Source organism: Crassostrea angulata, chromosome 8 (genome assembly GCF_025612915.1).
Source record: "Crassostrea angulata isolate pt1a10 chromosome 8, ASM2561291v2, whole genome shotgun sequence".
Taxonomy (NCBI): Eukaryota; Metazoa; Mollusca; class Bivalvia; order Ostreida; family Ostreidae; genus Magallana; species Magallana angulata.
Genome location: NC_069118.1, coordinates 18,126,300 through 18,152,359, shown reverse-complemented (window position 1 = coordinate 18,152,359; position 26,060 = coordinate 18,126,300). Strand labels below are relative to the sequence as shown.

The window sequence follows — 26,060 nt, the reverse complement described above, 5'->3', positions numbered from 1 at the left end:
TTGTTTTGTTTTAAATGATATTTCAAAAATATTTTTGAAAAATAATTGAACAGCGATTTGTTTACTTTGAATCAGAAGTAGTAAATATTTTACGAACAGAATAACATTTTTTTATTCGATTTTTTTTCGTCGTATATCAATAAGGCAGTGTTTTGTTTAAAAAATCAATTTGAATTTAATGAACAGTCTCTCAGACGAAGGGAACACAATGACGAACGTTACATATAGAGGTACTGTACAAGATAAGTATTAAAAGCATGCTAGAAAGTGGAAACACATTAAGGAGAACTGAGAGTCCCATGGATTTTCGAAACACAGCAGCCGTTTGTGTTGGCGTAAGTTAGTAATTTTGTTTTCAATAGTTTTACATCGTATTTTGTCATCCGATCCAAATATGTTTGCACAATTTGGTCTTACATGTGCAGAAAAATATCATTAAATGTATTCCAGATATATATACTAGTATGATGTTTCACTGCACTCTAGAATATAATGTTAGTCATGGGTTGTAGGTCTTACGGTATTGTACGAAAACGTGCATGTTTACAAATAAAATGCATTATAACCTTTCGTTAACTGATATACCTGTCTATACTTCTTGATCAACTGGTAAATGTTGCTTTGTGCGCTCCCTAAATTATTTCTTTGGGAGATACAGACAAACAAACCAGAAACGTCATGATGTCTGTTTTCATTCATGACAATTCACAAACTACATTATATATTCATGCTCTTCTTCAGAAGATTTTCAAATCTGCAAAGTAAGGTACTATTAAAGGCGGTGCAGGTTTTTATGAATATGCATTCATTTGGCGAATTTTCTTTTTGTTAAGATTTTGAAAATTTCACTTTATTTTCAAATGAATATGAATATTTTGCCTGTTTTTATTTTGCCTGTTTGTAATTTGAAAAACTTAACTTTTTCATCACTCTATCGATAGATTAATCAATTATTTTTTGCTAGTTGTAGAGATTCACGTCATGAATGGAAGTGATTCTTATACTAAAGATATTGCACTTAATTTTCTACTAAACCTCATTTTCAGAATACCAGACAAAAGTATACAACAGGGTATTATGCACACAAATGGGTAAAACGTATCAAATTTAATATTTTGATATCAGCCGATTTATAATAATATATACTATACAATGACTTCAAAATCAAGATATGTACGTACATACATATCTATAAACAATACTCTAGATATTTCAAACATACATATAAACGCATAAAGCATTATATACGAATAAATGAAGCTTTGCCGACATACATTTATACTGAAAATGATACATTGTTAATGCCTTTATCTATTATTTAATCACTTTTCTGATACAAAGTCATTATCAAATCTCATACATTTTCTGTGTTAAGGCGAATCTCTCCTCAGGGGCACGCAATACAAGCCTCGCGTACTGCATGTGAGACACGCCATGCTCTCTAGAGACTAGACGTTCGATTATATGACGTCATTTTACGTCAGTTCGAGGTATTCGTGACGCAGCTATTACGTTTCCCGTCTACTCTCGCCGTCATCTCGGCGGATCTCGCTGCTTGAGCGCTTGTTGTCATATATAATGTCATCTTCCAGGGGCACAACCTTCGGGGTGTCCCGCGGGCGATTCCTGGGCAGGGAATTCATCACTATCACCTCGTGAGGTTTCATTCCCGGCGGATACATTACTGGACCAGGACCAAAAGGAACAGCAGTTTTAGCTCTTTTTTCCATTAACTTCTTTCTCATTTTGGCTACAATTATTAAAATATGATCAATGAATCAATAAATGAATATATATATATATATATATATATATTGATTTCGGTAGTTAAGAATTCTCGGGGGGGTTTTCCCTGTCGTGTATATAACCCATTTTTGAAATTTTGCTGAAAAGGTTCAAGGGTATATGAAAACACATAACAATCAAACAATAGCAATCAATCAAAATTAATCCAATAATATAATGATCAATGATTATGAACATAAGGCCATCAAGGAACATGAAAGATGAAAAAAAAGATCAAATTAATGTGCATTTCTTATTTGCATTATCCCGTAATGGCGCCAAAATAGCACGAAAATGACTGCCAATAGTTATTGTAAAGTTTGTTTTAAAAATACTTGCTATAAACATATCAACAAAGTATACCTGCTCTTTTCATATGTTTTATTTTCCTGTTCTTTTCTGATTTCAGTGCAATCATAATGATGACCCCCAACAATATCCAAAGCAGGGCGCATATCGCGGCCACAATCATGGGCCATAAATCGGAGGAGTACGTCATCTATGACCAAAAAACATCACAGAGTACTTATTGCATTCAACAGTAAAGACAGGCACTCTTCAGTGACAATCTAATGCGTTGAGAACAAACCCTTTAACAAAAGAAACAAAAAGAGGCTTTGAACTTTCATTGGAATTCTTTAAAGAAAAGTTATAATTATTGATATCATACTTTTTATTGCCCTGACACAAACAAGTTATCTTGTGAAACTTCTTTTGAAAGTGCAATGAAGTGAGACAATTTTGCACCTTTACGCTATAATATGCGTAGACACGAAGATTCAATTATACCAAAAAAGGTTGCAATTGATGCATCTAGTGGAAAAGATGCACTGGGATTGCTTTCAGGCAAAAACGTCAACTACACACAAACTATATTTTCTCAAACCAGTAAAGCGTGAAATTGTGTTTGTGATGGGGATTAAAATCTGTAGAAAAATGTTGACTTTGACACGACAGCAAATTTTAAAAATATGCAAATTAGGAAAGGATTTTCAATTACGTTGTTATATACTTTGTTATTATATACTATAAGAAACAAAAATCGTTTGTATTTTAAAACTCGGCTGGGTTTGAGTACGTCAGCAATGTAATGTTAATGTCCTATGCTGCAGATGTTACATGTACAAATATGACAACGAGCACAAGTACAATGATCGTAATTTGCAGACAAAACACCGGCTTACTTAATGACAATGAAATAAGAGAAAATAAGATCTATCATACTTTAGCATATTCTTATCCTTGGCTTGACCGAAAGGTTTACATATGAAGAATGAAATTGATTTTTTCAAAACTTACCCTGTCCCGTGCCAACCTCGGGGAACCGCCCTAAGAAAACATTTTGCTACAAAATCATTTCTCCTGTATCATGTTTATGGTCCAAATGATCATCGACCGTGGAATTCTTTTGTTATTTAATGGGTCGGCGCGTAGGGAAATCGGGGTGCGGATACATTATATTACAGTTTCTATCGTTGACCTAGATTTGCACAATATCAAGTTCAACATTTTTAGAATTCAACTTTTGTTTCATGTGACTCCTAAACATGGGTCTGAACAAAAGCGAAATCTAGAAGAGCGTTTGTAAAATTTGCATGTCCCATGTCATAATACGTGTACATGTACACAAATGGGGTCGTTAAGACATCGAGTGACGATGTAAAGATGGAAGCGATTGGTCGTATACATGTATCAATAGACACTATTCATGATCGTGACACATTCTTAAGCAGATGTTGTTTTACGATGCGCTTCAGCAAGCACACCATCTGATACCAGATACTTATAGTAGGTCTGAACAGGTGATCTTTCTTACGATAAATAAATTGAAGCAATTTTGAAATAAAATTCATACAAATTAGTTCTGTTGCATAAAACGTATTAAAATTTCGTTATAGAAATTGTTCATTTTTTTTTTCATATATCTCTTGCATTTAAAAAAAAAATACTTTGGATTATTGCTATAGAAATAATTTATTTTTATCTCTTTTAATTAAAAGAATACTTCATATGATAAATTTTTGCACTTATTGCAATGTGAAATTTTTTTTCATCACATTCTCGCATATTATCTAAGAGATCAAATTTATCGAAATTCTGGTGAACATTGACAACGTTGGTAACTCATTTTACATTTACAAGGTATAGCTGAAATGGTGTGTTAACTATGAACAATTTATATTTCTGCATTGTTTATTAACTTCAGCATTGCGCATTAAAGTTATAAAGGATTTTCTATAGTTATATTTGACCTGTTCTTATTTCTTTATAAATAATTGTTTAAAAAATGCAATTTTGAAAATCTTGACTGGGTTCTACCGATCTGAGAAATAAAAATCGATTGTATTAAGCTGCTAGGCGATTTTTTTTTTGACCGACACTAATTTTCGAAGAGATTGTTTCTTTGTGGTGTTAGGTTAGTGAATTTATCTAAAATGAGATTTGAAAGTTTTCAAATAACAAATTTTTTCATGCCTTCAACGTTTTTTTAAAAAGTTTTTAAATAAAGAGTTTATATTGGACATGTTGTCAACTTTTCGGGGTGTTGGATGTAAAAGTCCGTGGTGATTTTACTAAAATTCAAAAAAATTTTATTTAAATGTGTCCTCATTTATTTCTTTTTTTTCTAGTCTTACCAATCCAATATCTGTTTGAAGAGGTCTTGAAAAACAAGTAATAAATATATAACAATTCAACAGAATACATGTACTAAACTGTAAAAAAAAAAAATTAAAATTGAAGGATCAAGTTGAAAATAATTTATGATTACTAGTATATTTTATTTTGCGAACGAATTCAATTATGCGTGTTTAAAATATTTGTACAACCATTGGTAAGATATCATCATTCATTATTAAAATAAACCACAAAAAGCGCAAAAAACGGTACAAGGTTTTTGTATTGTTTTATTTTTTGTACTTAACTAAAACTCTGCACACTTCTTCAGGAGTTCACCATGAAGATACAAATGTTTTCCATCGTCGTCAATGCTGTTAAACTTCTTGTAAAATTCAATAGTCTTGGTGTTCAACGACGGGTCGTCCATAACGCGCCATTCCATACGCCGCGCGTTTTCATCGATCGTTACCTGCAAAAAAGGCAAACTGGATTAATATGTAAATGTCATTATTATATAAATGTAACTAGGCTAGTAAAAAACGAGAGAGAAAACTTATTCCAAAAAAAGAGAAGAAGTTGTCAATTTCATTTCGAAAACATATTCCTAAAAGAAAAGAAGTCTCCAATTTCATTTCGAAAACTTTCTCATTTCTTTTCAGATCTCAACTGGTCTTTCGTATGGCAACCATGCAATAACGATTTTGCAGATGTTTGCAGAATTCATAAAAAAAGAGCATGATTAGTTCAAACCAACCTTTGCCATATATTTGAAAACCGCTGTCCCGTAACGTTTTAACCTATATGCGGGTTTTATATAGATATCTTCTAGATATAGAATTCTCCCACAGTAACCACTGTATCCAAAATAGTAGGTAGCAAATCCAATCGCTTCGTTTTCTGAAATGAACCGTGTACAACATGCTAATTATATTTGACTTAATTTATCAAATCTGTTCAAAAATAAATATTAAAGGAATAAGAAAATAAGTAAATAAATTAAAACATGAATGACCGTTTAAACAAATGAATGAATTAATTAATAAAAAAAAATTAAGAACGAAGTTGTAAAAGCAAAATAACAAGGATGTTCATGCTGACTACGCGTGAGGTGTGTTCACACTTAACTGTTTTTGTCCTCCGCTATCACTGCTTCAAAGTACTTGTTCTCCCCAAATCCGTCATGCTTGAACTCTGAATATACCAACAACAACAACAACAAAAATCAATGGCATTAACCTTGATTGTATATGCATCGAGTAAAGTTAAACACGTGTAAAAATAATCATATCACCTTTAAGGTATGAAAGATCATACATACTCTGTTACAATATCTATGAATTAATTACTTAAACAATAAAACGTTTTCTTTTGTTCTTAATGCGGGTATTAAAGGGACTCAGCTACGATTCGAGCTCAAAAAAAGTTTTAAATTCAGTATTCTATTTTCAATGTTTCGAATGATTAGTATGGGTATTCTTAATTTTTGTCAAAATTTTAAAGTCAAATTTTGAGTTATAAACTACTGTGGTTTCATCAATATTCGTTGAATACCAATTTTCGTGGATTTCGTTGTTAAGTTGATCCACGAAATTAAATGTTCATTGAAGTTCAATTTCAACTAACATTTTGTATTGATTGGATCATTGGCCACGAAATTACGTATCCTTGAAATTGTGGTTTTTAGAAAATCCACGAAAATTGATACCCACGAAAATAAATAAAACAACAGTAGTTGTACAGAGTTTTAAGTCCTTTGTTTTGTAAACAAAGCTCGAGCCTTGTTATTGTCTACATGATATTGTGTGTTTTATTCAATCAAATGTTGCTTTCCTTTGTTGATAATTTTATATATTTATATATTCCTGTGTCTTTGCCTGTGATAACACTACGTATCGATTTTGTACTATATAACTCATAAAGCCAAATTGAGGCGCCAGCGGGGTTTGCTTATTTATATTTAAATATTTAATCGTAAGATGGTTTAAAATTGTATAAATATAAGTAATAAGGAATCATTCTTTGAATATTATGAGGTGATAATTTCGGTCGGGGCGTGATCAAATCTATCATAAAGCCCTTCGGGCTATACTGAATTTGATCACGCCCCGACCAAAATTATGACCTCATAATACTCAAAGAATAATTCCTTATTCTTTATTTATAAACCCACTGAATCAGTTAACCTTGTTTGTCACGAGTCATTTCGTCAAGGAAATGGTACTTCCATACTTTGCAGTTTTTGTGAAGAAATATAAGATTCGAGCTTTGAATACATACATGTAACAATGAATTATTGCCTATGTATCTCTTTTATAACTTGACTTCTAACACTAAAAGTTTGGCCAATCATTCAAAATGCGCAAGTAAACCATTTTATGAATAAAAAACAGAAAATAAAATTTTGATCTAAAGCCGTGTCCAAGTCCCTTTAGGATAGCTAACATTGCAGAAAAAATACATATTACCGGCGGCTCCCGTGGCTGATCGTAGCGTTAAAAATAGTGTTGAAGTGATTCTGAGTGCAAAGTAAGATAAACAGACGCTTGACGTGCAAGTCGTAGGTTTCACGTATAATATTGTTTGGCGACGGTTTGCCGCAAATACTTTATCTTACACTAATACTAGTATGCACAAAATATGAAGTCTCAACCTTTCCTCAAAAATACATAAGTATATTGTGTAAGTACAAATATCAATCATTTTAACCTTGGATTTGCAATGCCTGCAACCCTCATCCCCTTATGAACCAACAAAAACATCAATTGTCCAGATTTAAATCTTACCTTCGGGAGTAATTATAAAGGCATCCAGAAGACGTTCACCTTCTCGCATATCCTTTACACGAAAGAGAGAAAAAAATAAGTGTGTATACTTGTAAACTTTTTTAATAAATGATATATTATTCATGTTTAGAACTTATTATGACCTTGTTGTAGGTCACATGTTATCATTATATTATGATTGAGTTACTCGGGCTTCACAGTATTTGATCGAGAAAGTTAATCAATTTTTTTTAACGCTGAATGAATTTTTAACCAAAGCTGCCCACCTTACATCAATCGACAAGTTTTATTGACGAAAGAGTGCGTACCATGTATATGCATGTTGCATACAGTAAAAGGAATGCAAAGAAAATATGAACATTATCAAAACTTTCACGAACATATATGAAATATGTACTTATGCATGACTTTCGCGTTGCCGTAGCGTGTATTTAACAGCTTAATTAAGCCCGTGTTACATGTATAACAGCATTATATTAATTGTTTTATAAAGACATTACCTTTAGCATTCCATATACTATGTCGGAATCGTCTACTGTTGCTTTTCTGATGTTTAAGTCGTCCATCCTATAAACAACAACAACAACAACAACAGCAGCTGACAGACGCTCTGTGTCACAGGTTTATCTAGTGTTTTGGAGTTGCCTACATTTTGCCCTTGAAATTACGAAACGAGGTCAAATGAATTTACCCACAGATTTTATGCATTTATTTGTAGCTAGCACATGTCTAGTCAAAAAATTATAATTTGTGTCATATCGTAGTATAACGGGGACGGTTTTATTATTAAAATTACTCCTACTTGAAGCAACCTCGCTCGTTATTTGCTCACATTATGTATAAAACCCTTATCATTGCAATGCATGGGCAGTTAATTGTGTTCCCTAAATATCAAGAGAGGTTTTTCAAAAAGTATTAAAGATACATGCGCGGATCTAAGGGGGTCCGCGGACCCCCCTCCCCCCTGGAAATTCAAATTTCTTTAAATGTACATTATAAAATTACCAAAAACATGCCTCGGACATCCCTGGAAAATTCAAATGACTGTCGGAACCCCCAACCCCCCCCCCCCCGGAAAAAAATTTCTGGATCCGCGCATGAATGTATCATGAATAATAGGCGATTCCAGCTAAGGTTCTTTTAAATATACATGTACGTATATTTTGAAATTTCATATTAATCATATCCTATTATCATTTCCAACTATCATTTTCTCTTTTTTGTGTGTGTTTGTTATTGATCTACAGATGAATGATCCAATATCTGCATCATCTTATAATGTAGCTTTGTCTTTAGAAAGGGAAAATTATGAATGTTTTTCTTTTTCAATGACATATATAACAATGATTTCAACAGATACGAATAGCTATGCATTTTTTGATTACTTCTTACTTTTTATGACTTCTTATAATGATGACATTAGGCGTACATGTATTTTAAGATTTTCTATGAAGGAAAAAGTTTTTCTATATGTTCAGGTGCACGAAATTGCGTGTTCGATTGGTGAAAAAACCAGAATAAAAGAGCTTTTTAAAATATGTTCTAGTGCAAAAAAGTTTCGTATATGCAGAGAACGTTTGGATTATTAATATTGTCATTGTATTTGGTTGTTTAACAATATAAAATATTCGAAGAAAAATCATTTTATTGGAAAATCCGGTCTACATACTTTCCCATAATTTCTAGCTAAAAAATCAGACACTGAGATCTGTTGATTTTTAACATTTAAAGAATAACTTCTCAATGGACATGTAAAAATTAAGTTTTTGATACCTTCGAGAAAATTCTTTGGAACATGTACAAATGTATTATTGTTGAGTTAAAATGATACAAGCTCGCGCAGTACGATATTTTGTACTTTAATATCGATTAACATCTTTCCTACATATTATTAACAGAAAGGATTTGATTGCAAATTGAATGCATTCTTTTTTGGCAGATTTTGATATATTTGTGTTTGCATGATCGCCTTGCTGTCAACGGACAAAGATATTCTGATACAGCTGTAAGATATACATGTATTATAATCAAAGAACGACTAAAAAAAAAACAATTTCTTTCCGAATCCCTTAAAGTAGCGCGAAATCATGCGAATCTATTTACATTTGTCTCGGAAATACCGGTTTCGGTCAGAGAATTTCACCAAAAAATTTTTAATCCAAACCCAAGAGCATTAATATTTGCAATATTTTTCTCAGAAGCTGACGAATGTAGATCTAAACTAGCTCACGTCCAAGTTTGTCAGTTAAATAGGTAAACGTGAAAAAAGAAAAAGAGCCGTAAACGCTTTTCTTGCTTCCGAGTACTCTGTGGTAAATTCGGCGCAACGTTTCTAGTTACGAACTTTATCCAAAATAAGTTACACATATATAAGAAATATGATTTCTTCTCCACCAAGATATCAGTTGAGCAAATACATACTTTTGAAGATTTCAATGTTTTAAGAGGACTTTGGACACGATTTTAGATCAAAATTTTCTTTCTTCATTTATAAAATGGTTAACTTGCTCATTTTAAATGATTGACTAAAATTTGAATGTTGAAAGTCAGGTTATAAGAGAGATACAGAGGTAAGAAATCATTGTTATGAACAAGACTCGAGACTTATATTTGTTTATAAATACTGTAAAGTATGGAATCACCATTTCTTCGACCAAATGACTCATGACGAACAAGGTAAACTGATCCAATGTGTTCATAGATAATATGATAAACAGAAAAAAAACAACATTTGATTGAGACTTATACCAATAAAACACATATGTGAACCATAACAAAGCTCGAGTTTTGTTTACAAAACAAAGATTTTCAAACTCTGTATCTTGCCTATAACTCAATATTTTGACAACGCATTAAAAGTACGCATATTAACTATTTGAAACATTAAAATTGAAAAAAGAAATGAATTTTGAGCTCAAATCGTGTCCAAGTCCCTTTAAGTACATGGCTCAACGACAAAATCATGTTAACAGACATTTAAATTAAAATGATCCTCAGTGAACCGTCCTTCGAGTAAGTCGCTAGTATTAAGAACTTGATACAATTTACACTTTAGTGAAATTATCTTTTATCGTAGTCTTGCATACTTTCCATCAAATCACTAAATATAAAGCATAAAGAATGTATCTCTACTTTCAGAGAATCACATGCATGTTATTAAGCAGAGTAGAGTGCATTGTGAAGTTAATAAGGGAGTTTATTATAAACGAATATTAGACCTATCTTTTAATGGGATATACATTTGTACAAAAATTACATCATTCTTTAAATATATTGACCAAGAAGTTCTTCTGATTTGAGAAAAAAGTTTTAAATGTGTTTTAAAATTCAGCTATACATGTATTAAACTTTCTAATAAAAATGAAAAAGACTGGAAGACTAAATTGAAACTAAATAAATAATAATATTGGTTTATTTCTGTGGGCATTAAATTTCAAGCAACTTTATCAAGGCTTGAATTATTTGATCAATTGATAATTCTTTAAAGTAAAATGTCATAATTCATCATCAGAAATGCTATACTCTGCTCACACTTAATTAAAACTCAGCACACTTCTTCAGGACTTCGCCATGAAGATACAACTGTTTTAGATTGTCGTCAATGCTGTTAAATTTCTTGTAAAATTCAATCGTCTTGGCGTTCCACGACGGGTCGTCCATAACGCACCATTCCATACGCCGCGCGTTTCCATCGATCGTTATCTGCAAAAATACGCATTAAGTGGAATAAAATTTACATGTAAATATCATCAATACAAGTAAGTTATTAAACTTGAAAAACAAATTGAGAGAAAAAATCAACTGAAAAAATATCCAAAGAAAAAGACTAGTTATTAATTTCATTTCGAAGAATTTGTCATCTCTTTTCAAATCTGCTAGTTTATCGCTTGGATTAATGTACAATAAATACTATGTAGATATTTCAATATTTTATAAAATAGCATGATTAGATTAAAACCCACCTTTGCCATATATTTGAAAACTGCTGTCCCGTAACCTTTTGACCTATAGGCAGGTTTTATGTAGATATCTTCTAAGTATAACATTCTCCCACAGTCGCCATTGTATCCAAAAAAGTAGGTTGCAAATCCAATTGCTTCTTTTTCTGAAAATGCGGAATTACGTGTATATTTATCTTCAGCATTTTTTTTTTCAAAATAAATAAAGAACTATATATGATAAGAGTTAAATTTGGCCCCCATAATTCGCCATTTTTAAGTGTTTCGGGTACAATGAAATGTTAACTAATTTTTTAGAAGAGTTGATATAAAATATATTTTTCATCTATTTATTTGATTTATTTGCACTCACTGGTAGTATATGACGTCAGAAGTGACGCCATTTCTATAATTCAATCAAAATCAGCCAAAACTTGACATTTTTCTTATCTATTCACGAATGGGAAATATAGAGCGCATGCTTGAACAAGGAAAATATTTTTGTCAATTATTAGTCTTGGCTAGATACATCTCTGATTAAAATATTTTATTTGTTCAAGAATGCGCTCTATGTTTTCGGAAGGAAAAACTGCTTGAAAACAAGCTGTTTTACGCTAAAATTGCCAAAAATGGCGGGAAAAGGTTGTCTTTACAATGTCATATTTCTAAATTGTGGGCACTTGAACCAAAATGAATATTATGTAAACACATCACATACATATCTGTACTAAGAAAACAAAGAATGATAGGAAAATGATAATGTTCATTTTAGGGGGCCATTTTAGGCCCTTATCATATATAGTCCTTTCCAAATAGGTGAGTGAGTGAGTGAGTGAGTGAGTGAGTGAGTGAGTGAGTGAATGAGTGAGTGAGTGAGTGAGTGAGTGAGTGAGTGAGTGAGTGAGTGAGTGAGTGAGTGAGTGAGTGAGTGATTGAGCGAGCGAGCGAGCGAGCGAGTGAGTGAGTGAGAGAATGAATTAGTGTTTGAGAGACTGAATGAGTAAGTGTTTGAGTGGTGAGTTTGTGAGTGTGTGAATGAGAGAATGGATGAATTAATGAATGAATGAGTAAGTGTGATTGAGTGAGTCAGTGTGAGTAATTGAGTGAGACAGTGAGTGATGATCGAGACACTACGTGCCTACGTAAAGTATGTGCAAACTTAACTGTTTTTGTTCTCCACTATCACAGCTTCAAAGCACTTGTTTTCCCCAAATCCGTCACGCTTAAACTCTGAATACACAAAACATGATATTGGCATAAAACTTGATATGAAGGGGAGTAAATGAATTACGTGACCTTTAAATTAATTACAGTGTCTATATATTTATTAGCGATACATAAATGCAGACGTCCAATTGGTCTCGCTTTATGTAGAATACCGCGCGTTGGCATGATATAATAATTCGTCTGCACGGCCTGGTGTGTTTTTGAAAACATGTATATTGTTTGCAATTAATGTAGAAGAAATACATAATAACTTGACTATGCGCTGCAAACCTGCAACCCTTATACCCAATGACCCAACGAAGGAAAAATCTTACCTTCGGGAGTAATTACAAAGGCATCCAGACGACCTTCACCTTCTCGCATATCCTTTACAGATATAGTGAGAAAAAAAGAAATTTATTGATTTAAACATTTTTAAAAATATAATAAATAACCTGAAAATTTTTAAATAACCTTGGTTGGTACATATTTAGATCATGAACTTCATAGTTTATGATCACGTGTTAAAACAAGTCCATATGATCAAGACTTTACATAAAGGTTTGATTTATGGCCTAAACTGCCCGTCATACCAAATCTTTGCTTCTTCATTGCGAATGTGCATACTAAGTAATACACAGTATGTATATATACATGTTGCATACATAAAAGCATGCAAAGCAAATATGCACATTGTTAAAACTTTCTCAAATAATTATAAAAATGAATCATATTTAATTAAGACTCTGACGGAACCGTAACATGTATTCAACAGCTTAAGTCCGTGTTAAAGGAGCATTGGTCGTTTTATAAAGATATAAGCATGTTTAGCAGTCTATCAAGTATGCATGGTGCGTACCTGTAAACATGGTAAAGGCGTGCAAAGAAAAAAACATGTGTGTGCATATGTTAAAACTTTCACAGACATTAAAAATATTAAGACTTTTACGTGATATGCATGCAATAACTTTAGCTAACCCGTGCTTTAAGAATCCTGATCGTCGTTTTAGACATTACCTTCAGCAGTCTATATACTATGTCGGAATCATCTACTGTTGCTTTTCTGATGTTTATGTCGTCCATTGTGTAAACAACAAAAAACAAATGGCGTACGTTCCTAATCCCTGTTTTCTCTCGTGTTTTGTTGCCAGACAGATATAAGGTAATAATTACCTAATTAATCTAAGCCGATTTACCCAACGATTTTACGCTTTCATTTGTAACTCAAGTGACGTTCATTAAATTTGGACGTTACACAATTAAACACGTACGCCATGTCCCTTATCGCAGTAACACTGGGACGGTCACACTACAATATTTAATCTAGTACTTGTAACAACCTCAAATGTTCTCTGTCAACACGATGATTAAACTTTATGTGAATGAAAAGGCATTAGCGCCGTAATATGGCAGCTCTGCTTGTATGCTTCCAGTTCAGTTCAGTTCAGTTCATTTATTCGCTCAAAACCATTTCAATCATATGGTACATGAGGACAAAAAATAACATTAAAATATACATATAAATTATAAATTGGTCAGAGGTAAACATATATAAATATAAGGGTTAGAGAGTTAGGAAAAGTTATACAAAACTAGACACGATCTCGTTGCGAGCAACGAGGAGGTCTTCCGTCCGATTTTAAGAAGGTTATATGACATCATCGACTTAGATTTTTGACAAGAAAACATGATCTGTAAAAAGGAGTATTAATGCTTTTCTGCATCGCTTTTTAAGGTCTCTTACGCTGCTTTTTTAAATACAAGCATTTCTTCCAATTGATATAGACACGATTTAAGTTTTTACTTCTGGCTCCTAAAACACCTAGTTAGGTAACGCATGAGTAAATCATGATATTGTTAGGATATATAAACGTATTATACCTAATTTTCCTTTTATAACCCTCACAAAATATCTCTTAGTAAACAGCTACAGATAAAAGACTTTAGGGCCCTCTTGTTCCCTAATTTGAGGGACCGGCCCCTTTTTCTTGATATCAAATGAAAGGTCATTTAACTCTAAACACATTTTGTTCAGCAAGTGTTTAGAAATCCGTTACCGTTTTAAAGATATACGGCAAAGATCGTTTTAGGGGTCGATCCCTTATCTCCTTAGAGGGCCGTTTAACGAAATTTTGAACATTGCATATTGTTTAGTACATCATTTTGAACATCTTTCGTTTTATAGTGCATTTCAAAATATTTTTCCTTTCTAAGATATGGGTGATCAAAATGTTGGATTTTTGACCACTAAAAACCCCTAATTTCGTAGCACATGATAAACTCATTATATTGATTGGATACCTAACTGTAAGACAAACATATTTGCTTCTATAACCTTTCACAAAATATCACTCAGTAAAGGGCTACATGTATAAATAAAAGACTTTAGAGCCCTCTGGTCCCCTAATTTAAGAGGCCAGCCCTTTTTTCTTGATATCAAAAGAAAGGTCATTTATCTCTGAACACATTTTGTTCAACAAATGTTTAGAAATTCGTTACCGTTCTTGAATATATGGGAAAAAACATTTTAGGGGCTGACCCCTTATCTCCTTATAGGGGCCGTTTAACGAAATTTTGAAGGTTGCATATTGTTAAGTGCATCATTTTGAGCAACTTTCCTTCTATACTGCTTTTCAAAATATTTTTTCTTTCTAAGATATGGGTGATCAAAATTTTGGACTTTTGGCCCCTAAAAACCCCTAATTACATATGACATGATAAAATCATAACATTGCTTGGATAAATAACTGTAAGATAAACATATTTGCTTATATAACCTTTCACAAAATAACTCTCAGTAAAGTGCTACAGATAAAATACTTTAGAGCCGTCTGGTCCCCTAATTTAAGGGGCCAGCCCCTTTTTCTTGATATCAATCTCAAGGTCCTTTAATTCTAAACACATTTTGTTCAACAAGTGTTTAGAAATTCGTTACCGTTCTTGAGTTATATGGAAAAAATATTTTAGGGGCCAACCCCTTATCTCCTTATAGGGGCCGTTTAACGAAATTTTAAAGGTTGCATTTTGTTAAGTACATCATTTTGAGCAACTTTCCTTCTATACTGCATTTCAAAATATTTTTCCTTTCTGAGGTATGGGTGATCAAAATTTTGGACTTTTGACCCCTAAAAACCCCTAATTACGTAATGCATGATAAAATCATTACATTGCTTGGATACATAACTGTAAGATAAACATATCTGCTTCTATAACCTTTTACAAAATATCTCTCAGTAAAGGGCTACAGATAAAAGACTTTAGAGCCCTTTGGTCCCCTAATTTGAGGGGCCAGCCCCTTTTTCTTGATATCGAATGAAAGCTCTTGTAAATATAAACTTTTTTTACATTACATGTCTTAACAAAATATTTTTCAGAAAAGAGATTAACAAAGAAAACCAGAAAAATTTATGACGTTTTTTTAGTCTCAATTTTCGGGACCAGGCGAGCTTTAACGCTTTTTGAGCATGACAATTATGAATGCCAAATGACACATCTACAATCTCTTGTCTACAATCCCTGAAAGTTTGAACTCAATATCTTTTACCGTTTAGGAGTAGATCCTTGGACAAGCCAACCCTCTGAAAATCGCTAAAACGTCATTATCTCAAGAACGGAAATGACGTCATCAAAATAAAAAAATGTATATTAAGTTAAGATCAATATCTAGCAGATCTGAAATTTTCATGAAAATCGGCCGAGCCGTTTTTGAGAAATCGCGGGCACAAAATTTGTAAGAAAAAAAAAGAAAAATAACTAGACACGATCTCGTTGCGAGCAACGAGGAGGTCTTCCGTCCGATTTTTAGAAGAAAATATGACATCATCGTCTTTGATTTTCGACAACAAAACATGATATGGAAAAAGTAGTGAAGTACTAATGCTTTAATGTATCGCTTTTTATAAGTTCTATTACTTTGCTTTTTAAAATACTTGCGTTTATTCCAATTAAGATTGAAAAGATTAAACTTGTTTACATCTAAAAACCCTAATTGGGTAACGCAAGAGCAAATCATTATATTGTTAGGATATATAAACGTATTATACCTAATCTAGCTTTAATAACCTTTCACAAGATGGCTCCCATTACAAGGCTTTTGATAAATTCTTTAAGAGCCCTTTGATCCCCTAATTTAAGGGGCCAGCCCCTTTTTCTTGAAATCGAATGAAAGGACATTTAGTTCTGAAAACATTTTGTCAACAAGTGTTTAAAAATTCGTTACCGTTCTGGAGATATATGAGAAAGAAGGTTTTTGGGGCCGATCCCTTATCTCCTAATAGGGGCCGTTTAACGAAAATTTGAAGGTTGCATATTGTTAAGAACATCATTTTGAACAACTTTTTTTTTGTATTGCATTTCAAAGTATTTTTTCTTTCTGAGATATGGGTGATCGAAATTTTCGACTTTTGGCCCCTAAAAACCCTTAATTACGTAACACATAATAAAATCATTACATTGCTTGGATACATAACTGTGAGATAAACATATTTGCTTCTATAACCTTTCAGTATATATCTCTCAGTAAAGGGCTACAGGTTAAAGAATTTAGAGCCCTTTGGTCCCCTTATTTGAAGGGCCAGCCCCTTTTTCTTGATATTAAATGAAAGGTCATTTAATTCTTAACAAATTTTGTTCAACAAGTGTTTAGAAAACAGATACCGTTCTGGAAATATATGAGAAATAAGGTTTTAGGGGCCGATCCCTTATCTCCTTATAGGGGCCGTTTAACGAAATTTTGGAGGTTGCATATTATAAAGAACATTAATTTGAACAACTTTTCTTCTGTATTGCATTACAAATTATTTTTCCTTTCCGAGATATGGGTGATCGAAATTTTGGACTTTTAGCCCCTAAAAACCCTTAATTACGTAACATATAATAAAATCATGACATTGCTTTGATGCATAACTGTGAGATAAACATATTTGCTTTTATAACCATTCACAAAATATCTCTCAGTAAAGGGATACAGATTAAAGACTTTAGAGCCCTTCTGTCCCCTAATTTGAGGGGCCAGCCCCTTTTTCATGATTTCAAATAAAAGGTCCTGTAAATATTAACTTTTTTTGCTATACATGTTTTAACAAAATATTTTTCATAAAAGAGATAAACACAGAAAACCTAGAAAAATTACGATGTTTTTTTAAACTCAGTTTTCAGGTCCAGGCGAGCTTCGACGCCTTTTTAATCAGACAAATTTGAAGGTTGCATATTGTTAAGAACATCATTTTGAAAAACTTTTTTTTTGTACTGCATTTCAAAGTATTTTTTCTTTCTGAGATATGGGTGATCGAAATTTTCGACTTTTGGCCCCTAAAAACCCTTAATTACGTAACACATAACAAAATCTTTACATTGCTTGGATACATAACTTTGAGATAAACATATTTGCTTCTATAAGCTTTCACAAAATATCTCTCAGTAAAGGGCTTCAGATTAAAGACTTTAGAGCCCTTTGGTTCCCTTTTTTGAGGGGCCAGCCCCTTTTTCTTGATATTAAATGAAAGGTCATTTAATTCTTAACAAATTTTGTTCAACAAGTGTTTAGAAAATCGTTACCGTTCTAGAGATAAATGAGAAAGAAGGTTTTAGGGGCCGATCCCTTATCTCCTTATAGGGGCCGTTTAACGAAATTTTGATGGTTGCATATTGTTAAAAACATTAATTTGAACAACTTTTCTTCTGTATTGCATTACAAAATATTTTTCCTTTTTGAGATATGGGTGATCGAAATTTTGGACTTTTAGCCCCTAAAAACCCTTAATTACGTAACACATAATAAAATCATGACATTGCTTGGATGCATAACTGTGAGATAAACATATTTGCTTCTATAACCATTCACAAAATATCTCTCAGTAAAGGGATACAGATTAAAGACTTTAGAGCCCTTCTGTCCCCTAATTTGAGGGGCCAGCCCCTTTTTCATGATTTCAAATAAAAGGTCCTGTAAATATTAACTTTTTTTGCTATACATGTTTTAACAAAATATTTTTCATAAAAGAGATAAACACAGAAAACCTAGAAAAATTACGATGTTTTTTTAAACTCAGTTTTCAGGTCCAGGCGAGCTTCGACGCCTTTTTAATCAGACAAATTTGATTGACATCATACACATCTACAATCTTTTGTCTACAATCCCTGAAAATTTGAATTCAATATCTTTTATAGTTTAGGAGTAGTTGCATGGACAAACTAAGCCTCCAAAAATCGCTATTACGTTAAAATATCGGAAACGGAAATGACGTCATCAATATAAAAAATTTCCAATAAGGTTCAGATCAATATCTATCAGATCTAAAAGTTTCACGGAAATCGGCTGAGCCATTGCCGAGAACTCGCGCGGACAAAATTTGTAAGAAAAAAAAAGAAAAATAATAATAGGGAACTAGAGCAAAGCTCGTTGCAAAGCAACGAGTGGGTTTTCCGCTAATGTCGAAAGCAACGCTAGAAGTACGTCTAAGAAGCAGAGTTTTTAATCTAGTAACAAAGAAACCTAAGTACAAAAAGATAAAAAAAATCGAATTATTCTTGGTACAACTTAACATGATCCGAATGTTTTTAAGTACGACTAAACCAAAAACCCTTAACCATTTCAAGAACGACTTAACAAAAAAAAACCAATGTGTTTAAGTACGACTTAACAAATTTGACTTCATTTTAGGTACAAGTTTACTTTACCTGGAACTAACATCTTTTTTCTTAACCCAGAATGCAAAATTAAAATTTATGTAAAAAATCAATTTTGTTTAAAACATAATTCTGAGCAACTTTTCCTCTTCACTGCTTTTCAATAAGTTGACCTTTCGTACTGTGTGCTCGTTGCGTCATTAATTGTCAGAAACTTATCGATGTAAAGTTTACTTTACTGTACTTCTGTGAATATTTTCTATGTAAAATGTCTATGAACCAGACAACATTAAAATGGTGAACATTTCAAAGGGCCCCGCTTATGTTATTTCAGAGAATTCTGCTTTGACCTTGACCTATAACTTGAAATTTTTCCAGCTGGCATAGAACTTTTAATTCAATTTCATTCCCCCTAACATACATGCATTTTTGTTCAATCTGACCAAGATTAAGCATATTTGGAAAATAATCTACTATCTAAAACTAATTTTAAAAAGATCTGCTATGACCTTCACATTGACAGACTTGGTTCAAGGTCACTGCACGCCATTAACCAATAAACTCTGTAAAGGTAAATATTAGCCAAATAGGGGCTAAAAGGAGAGTATATCTATGCTCTTAAAATATGGATTTTTGTGTGATCTGATATGACCTTGACTCTTCATCTACAAATATCATTCGAGGTCATTGCATATATTTTGAACAAAGGCATCATGTGGGTGAAGTATGAGGCTGAATGGAGCAAAGGGAGAGAAGATATACTCCGGACAAGGATTTTTAAAAATATAATTCTGGTATGACCTTCACAGTTTCTTTTCACTGAAAATAGGTTCAAGGTCACTACACACCCTTTCACCCTTTACTCAAAAGCTCTGCTTATGTGAAGTCTGAGCCAGATAGGGGTTAGTAGAAATTATATATGCTCTCAAAAAAGGATTTTTGCATGATCCGATATGATCTTCACCCGTTACCTAGAAATTTCATGCAAGGTCACTGCACATCGTTTAACCATAGAGACACTCTGTGAGTATTAGCCAGAGTGGACCAAAGGGAAAAAAAGATATGCCCCAGACAAGGATTTTATATATATAATTCTGCTATGACCTTAACCTTATACCTAAAAACATGGTTCAAGGTCACTGCACATCCTTCAACCAAAGGAACCCTGTGGATGAGGTATGAGCCAGATTGGGCCAAGGGGAGAGAAGCTATGCTCCTGTCAAGCCATCTCGGATGGACAGACGGACAAATTGATCACTAGAGGGCGCCCGCATAAACATGCCTTTTTATCTAATTCAAAATAGTATTCATGCTATCTGCCCTTGGTGAATAGTCATCAAAACTATTCATCAGCAGAATTTGATTTCCCTCCTTTTTAAGGTGGTATGGGACATCTGTCGATATTAATGTGGATTAGAGTACTATATAATTGAAAAATTTTCACCGGTTTAGAATTTTCAAATTTTACAATATTTAACCAAAAAATAGCTTTTAAAAATATTTGAAAAGGTAAAAATTGTAAAAACCCCAGGGGGATTCGAACTCATGACTTACAGGTTCCTAGTAAACCCTCTAACCCACTGCGTTAAGGAGTAAGGTGACCATTTTTGAAAAGAAACTACATGTACTTATATAATTACACTTTATTTTATTGTTTATTTCGATAAACAATACGTCACAACATGGAAGTGTCCCATATCACCTTAAACTCGGAACACCTCTGACCTAATAAGATCGCCGCATTAAATACAAAGTTTGATTTAACTCTAATTTGTTTATCATCATGAAATTCTGCATCGCTGACAAATAAAGTTTTCTTCTGTATAATGAAATACCAATTAACTGACTATTCGGACAATAGCAAGTTTATTGTCCCACTCCACAGCAACTATTTCCCTTGGCTTGGCCTCATTAAATAGTTGCTGTCTTGGGGGACAATAAACTTGCTATTGTCCTCATACCCAGTAAATACTAAATAGGCATATAATATCCACCTACATTTCATGTTATATAACCTCCCGTTTGTAACCTTCAATTTCACTGTAAAGTCAACACATCTGTCATAGCCGCAAGTTTCACAATTTATTTCTGCTTCTCATGTACTTAAAATTAGGGGCCTTAATATTGCTTACCAATTCCAACAAGAGACATCCCTCTAACTATTGATAATCATTAAAATTCATTTCATGAATCTACGCAACAATGATAAACCTTCAAGTACAGTCACTCTCAATTTTACAAAAATATTGACGGTACTTTATCCGAAACTGTTCCTTGTACCTTTAACTTAGTACACTAACATTTTTATGAAAAGACGGTTTGTCTTAGAATAAGAAAGCTAATGCAATTCTGAGAAAAAGAATACCACATATTGCCAATTCCATTGAGGTTTAATAAAAATATGGCCATTTAAGTGAACCCACCATTTGCAATTTCCTTTAGTAAACACAGATTTACAGGGTTCTCCATAGTAAAACATCTTTACCTGACCTTTTAGAGGTCAACTGTTGTTCAACCACCTTTAAAAAGTAACCTTATTCAATACAACATATGCCTACATGATATAATGATGATAAAAGCTTCAAATCACTTAAAAATACCCTTACATGTATACCCCCCCCCCCCCCCCCAATCTTTTGATTTTCATAAAAAGTCATGGTTTGAAATGTTTTACCTAATTTTATGAAACGTGTGGCAATTTCCTTGAGTAATTTCTCACACATATTTGAAAACAATCATCAATGATTCTAAAATTTGATCTTTATTTGTTTATTGTATGATTTGTACCATTTTAATTAACAAATAGACAGCTGTGTCCTGCTTGTGATTTCTTGTTTTCATGAAAAAAGTAAGCTAACAATCATATTAAGTGAATATCTAATCTATTCTGATTTCTAGTCTCCTTCTAACCATGCTAAAACAGTAAGTTACAACTTACAAGTTAGACATCTGCCTTAAATTAGAACTAAATTCAAACACACCCAGGTAGCTGAAGACAGATTTGATTTCAATGAAAAATGTTCAAATTTGACATGTTTTTCTACTTTTTTTCTGCATATTACCTTAGAAAGGTAGAAATAGGTTGTTTCTTGTTCATTTCAAAAGTAATTATCATAGCAGATGTTATTTCAAAGTCAAATGTACATTTACATATCCTACATGTAATCTTAATGCAGACAATTAAATAGAGGGGGGGGTTCAATTATGTAAACACATCTAAATATCTTTATGAAATAAAAAATAAAGGAAACATAATTGCATACTTTTATTGAAAAACAAATTTTCACAGCAATTATGAATTTCTTTAAACAGCCTTAATTTTGTTTTCATAATTTCTTATCAAACACAAACCACAACATGGCATGATGCTTTCTTCAAGTTCCATTATTGTTCATGCATTATTGGATTTAATTTGAATTACCGGTAAATAGTTTGTAGAACACAAGGAATATGCATGTGGATAGAGGTGACAGGTTAATCTCAGGAGCTGACCCACAAGAATCAACAGGTACCGGTAAAAGCCATGTGGTAACAAGAGTATGTTTTGAGCTGAAATAAAAAAAAAAATAATTAGCTGTGTTTACAACATACATGTACTAGTAATAGCTGTGTTTACATTAACATATGCATAGTATTTCTGTAAAAAATACACTGACCATGCAGTGTAATAAGTATGACATATCCCAATACATGATATAACATTTAGGCAGTACAAGATCAAAAATTTGCATATCAAGTCATAATATAATATTAAAAAAATTTTCATAGGTATAAACACTTATCAAATTGAGAGAGAGAGTTTGAGAGAGAGAGAGAGTTTATTACGGTACCGTACTTGTAGTGCAACAGTCAATATTTCAATTCGTAAATTACAAACGAATATTACCAACCGAACAGCGTCAAAGTACATGTACTGGTATTAGCTTCTGGTATACCATTTTTTATCAATTCTACTGTGTTTTTTTTTTTGGCAAATAAATTTAGCGAGGGTTTTTGTTTATTTTCTTATAAATTACATGTTTTAAAAACAATACTATGTGTAATAAGCATAAAACATGTATGAGTAAACTTAATGAAGAATTTTTAATAGATTATTTTTCACAGAATGTGGTACATTACATGTATGTCAATCTTTATAAAACTAGCGTATATTTCGTGCGCCATAAATTGCAAGTTTTTTGTAAATATCATTTACTTGCATGATAGGTATATATGGTCTAACCAAAATTTTCTTCATAAAGCTACAGCTGTATGTACCACATACATGTATATGTTTTGTCACAAGTATACATTTAAAAAAAAAATACCCAAATTCCAACAGTTGAAATAAACTCAACTCATTCTCTGATAAGTTCATTGTGTTTTGTGCGTGCATATCTTATTTGTCCGCTGCAACAGCAGCCAATCAGCGGTAAGCTGAATCCACAAAAAGAAAGTTTGTGTTTTAGGAGCGGGTAAATTGTTTATGCGACACTGTCAAGAAAACCACACCAAATAATAACAAGAAACATTAATATTCACTTAAATGTATTGCGTTGTAAAGTAAAGGTATTTAACACTTATTGCATCTTGCAAAACATGTGATGACCCTTAATCATCTGTCATATATCTGATATACATGTATATGTAAAATATGGGAGAAATACCGATGGAACAAACTGGGATTCGAACCTGGCCCTCTGAATCTCTAGTCAAGTGCTCTACCAACTGAGCTACATGTATCTGGCACCAGTATTCAAACCAGTCTGACCGTCACATTCCTCCCCCCTTAAATGATCTTCACCCTCGAAGATCACCCCTGGCAGGATCGAGTTAACCTGTTAGTTCCAGGGGTTGGTCACAACACCAATATTGTAACAGGATGGGAGAAATAATGAAGGACCAAACTGGGATTTGAACCTGGGCCCCCTGAATCTCTAGTCAGGTGCTCTACCAACTGAGCTATCTGGCACTGGTATTCAAACCGGTCTGATCGTCACATATATAAAGAATTATTTTAAACAATGTTGTTCAATAAAAAATAACACTCGCAACCTTCAGTTTTTGTCTGTAATTAATCAATATTGGCGTGCGATCAGTTCTCGCCGAGTACCATTTCTCACCAGTGCATTGTTACGTCATTTTATCAACACATAAATTACATACGAAAATATGATGTAACAGTGCACCAGCGAGAAATGGTCCTCGGCGAGAACTGCTCGCACGCCAGTACTGCCAGTAGTCAGATTAAAAAAAGAGAATAAAAAATTACATTTAAAACATTAACAAAGACAATTTAAGTACACAATACACATCATAACTGCTAAACAAGAAAAATTATGTGAACTGGTAGAATGGTACGCATAGTTCTAACTTGTAACCTACATGTAGAAGTACATGTACCGGGTACCCGTTGGTCTGCTAAACCTCTCTAATGATACAATGATCGGCATCATAAAGATATTAAACTCATGTTTTAACTCTGAAGTCTGAAGTATACAATTTTATTTACTTGAAGTTATGTCTACAGGGTATTCATGACTACATTTGGAGTCTTCTGCACAAGAATATATGATATGTTTCTAATTAGACCCTGCTTTGAATTTTGAGTTGAAAATTCACAATCTGTTATTTTTTTAAATAGATAAATTCAGTTACCCTTTCCAGTCCCCCATGAACCTCGAGCGAGTCTAAACATCCATGATCGACACATGTAAAAATTACATGTTAGTAAACAACAGGGCTCACACTGGCTCAAAATATTGTGTCGCAACCTTTCGCGTAATAAATCATTTTTTCTATCATAGTGTTTATCACCATACTAGTATACTTGTTTTAGATCCTACATGTATATATTATATGCATACCCAAAACTACCATTAAATTATTATAAATATTTTAATGTAATTAATTATGGATCTATATGGTTGTGAATATTCACATCTTATGACAAGTATAAAGCTTTTTAGAAAATGAATTTTATACAGATTTTATCTTTCAATTTGTTTTCCTTTAATTTAATTTATCTTTAAAAAAATAAAGCAATAGAAGAGGTTAAATTTGGTGTATTTTAATATTATTCAATTCAAAATCATAAATGTTATTGCATCTACTTGGCTTGTTGATTGGCGTATGAACATCATATCTATGTAGATATATGTAGTTTGTGTTGATTTCGGGAACAGAGGAAATTCTGACTGAAGATGGCGAAAGGTATTAAATGTAAAGATTGTGATTTACAGTCAAGATTATCATTCCAAATCATATTTCTTTTGTTTCAAATAACTAGTGATTGAACTGTGACATTTTAGCTAAATTTAAATGTAAAAATTCCAAATTTGCTACATAATTCTATTTATAGACTACCCTTACGATGTCAGAATTTTAAGTCTAAACACCTTGTCAAAAAACTTGCATAACAATTCAGATTAAGTAATTTTGATCAACCATATATCATATCTTAAACCAGTTACACTTTTTCAAAATATATATTTTATTTTATGCAGTTTTTTGTTGTCCTTATCCACATGCTTTGTGAAATGACGATCACATTGTAAGCTAAGTTGATGAAAGCATTAGATGTGTCCGTGGTTAATTACAAATCCATTCAACTGTAATAAGGTGTGAAAATCACCTATTATTTTTTAAAGACAGTTGTGTATACCCCGCTTACAGATGGCTTCCACCGTTTACCTGTGTCATTGTCTTAAGTCAGTCAAGCGTAAAGTCCAGCTACAGACTGTCGCTTGGAAGAGATTATGCAATCAAAACAAAAGGCTAGGTGATTTTCAATGAAATCTGGGTGTCGCATTTTACAAAAAACTGTCGCATTTAATTCTGAAAAATCGCAAAGAGCGACAAATGCGATGGGCAGCGTGAGCCCTGAAACAAACACCCACATCATAACAAAAACATCTAACAGTGTGCACGTACTTACATGTACATCTATACTATATACTAAATTTTAACCAGTTAACAAGAAACTTTAAAAGGAGTAAAAGCCTCACCTTCTTCAGTAACATCCACATAAATCACACACTTTAATGTCCATCTTTTCTCCTTTATTACTCGTAGCTTATCAACGGCTGATCGTCGACAGAAGTGTGGCTGTCAGAATTTCCTC

At 32.7% G+C, this 26,060-nt stretch overlaps 2 protein-coding genes across 4 annotated transcripts; both read right to left on the bottom strand.

Moving 5' to 3' along the window:
• Window positions 1-889: 889 nt before the first annotated feature.
• Window positions 890-3,531, bottom strand: LOC128160117 (uncharacterized). Its single transcript, XM_052823387.1, has 3 exons — window positions 3,085-3,531; window positions 2,149-2,284; window positions 890-1,750 (listed from the first exon to the last, which is right to left on the bottom strand). Exons 2-3 carry the CDS (start codon window positions 2,282-2,284, stop codon window positions 1,509-1,511), a joined length of 378 nt encoding a protein of 125 aa, XP_052679347.1. The 5' UTR covers window positions 3,085-3,531; the 3' UTR covers window positions 890-1,508.
• A 1,142-nt stretch (window positions 3,532-4,673) lies between these two features.
• Window positions 4,674-13,779, bottom strand: LOC128160116 (thialysine N-epsilon-acetyltransferase-like). Of its 3 annotated transcripts, XM_052823386.1 has the most exons (7): window positions 13,349-13,779; window positions 12,667-12,718; window positions 11,150-11,292; window positions 10,741-10,889; window positions 7,688-7,754; window positions 7,188-7,239; window positions 5,525-5,595 (listed from the first exon to the last, which is right to left on the bottom strand). In XM_052823386.1, exons 1-7 carry the CDS (start codon window positions 13,412-13,414, stop codon window positions 5,525-5,527), a joined length of 600 nt encoding a protein of 199 aa, XP_052679346.1. In that variant the 5' UTR covers window positions 13,415-13,779. The 3 variants fall into 3 exon arrangements, with proteins under 3 accessions (XP_052679344.1, XP_052679346.1, XP_052679345.1); XM_052823384.1 differs by lacking the exons at window positions 10,741-10,889; window positions 11,150-11,292; window positions 12,667-12,718; window positions 13,349-13,779 and adding exons at window positions 4,674-4,873; window positions 5,159-5,301 and having other exon boundaries at window positions 5,530-5,595; window positions 7,688-7,929; XM_052823385.1 differs by lacking the exons at window positions 5,525-5,595; window positions 7,188-7,239; window positions 7,688-7,754 and adding an exon at window positions 12,290-12,355 and having other exon boundaries at window positions 10,568-10,889; window positions 13,349-13,754.
• Between the last annotated feature and the right edge of the window lie 12,281 nt (window positions 13,780-26,060).

Excerpts from the sequence above, each read along its gene's own strand:
- LOC128160117 (XM_052823387.1), bottom strand. The coding sequence starts at position 2,284 with ATGACGTACTCCTCCGATTTATGGCCCATGATTGTGGCCGCGATATGC. Across the intron at positions 1,751-2,148 it reads AAAACATATGAAAAGAGCAG|CCAAAATGAGAAAGAAGTTA; the intron begins GTATACTTTGTT and ends TAATAATTGTAG.
- LOC128160116 (XM_052823386.1), bottom strand. The coding sequence starts at position 13,414 with ATGGACGACATAAACATCAGAAAAGCAACAGTAGATGATTCCGACATA. Across the intron at positions 11,293-12,666 it reads CTTTGTAATTACTCCCGAAG|AAAAAGAAGCAATTGGATTT; the intron begins GTAAGATTTTTC and ends CCGCATTTTCAG. Across the intron at positions 7,240-7,687 it reads TAGTATATGGAATGCTAAAG|GATATGCGAGAAGGTGAACG; the intron begins GTAATGTCTTTA and ends TTTCGTGTAAAG.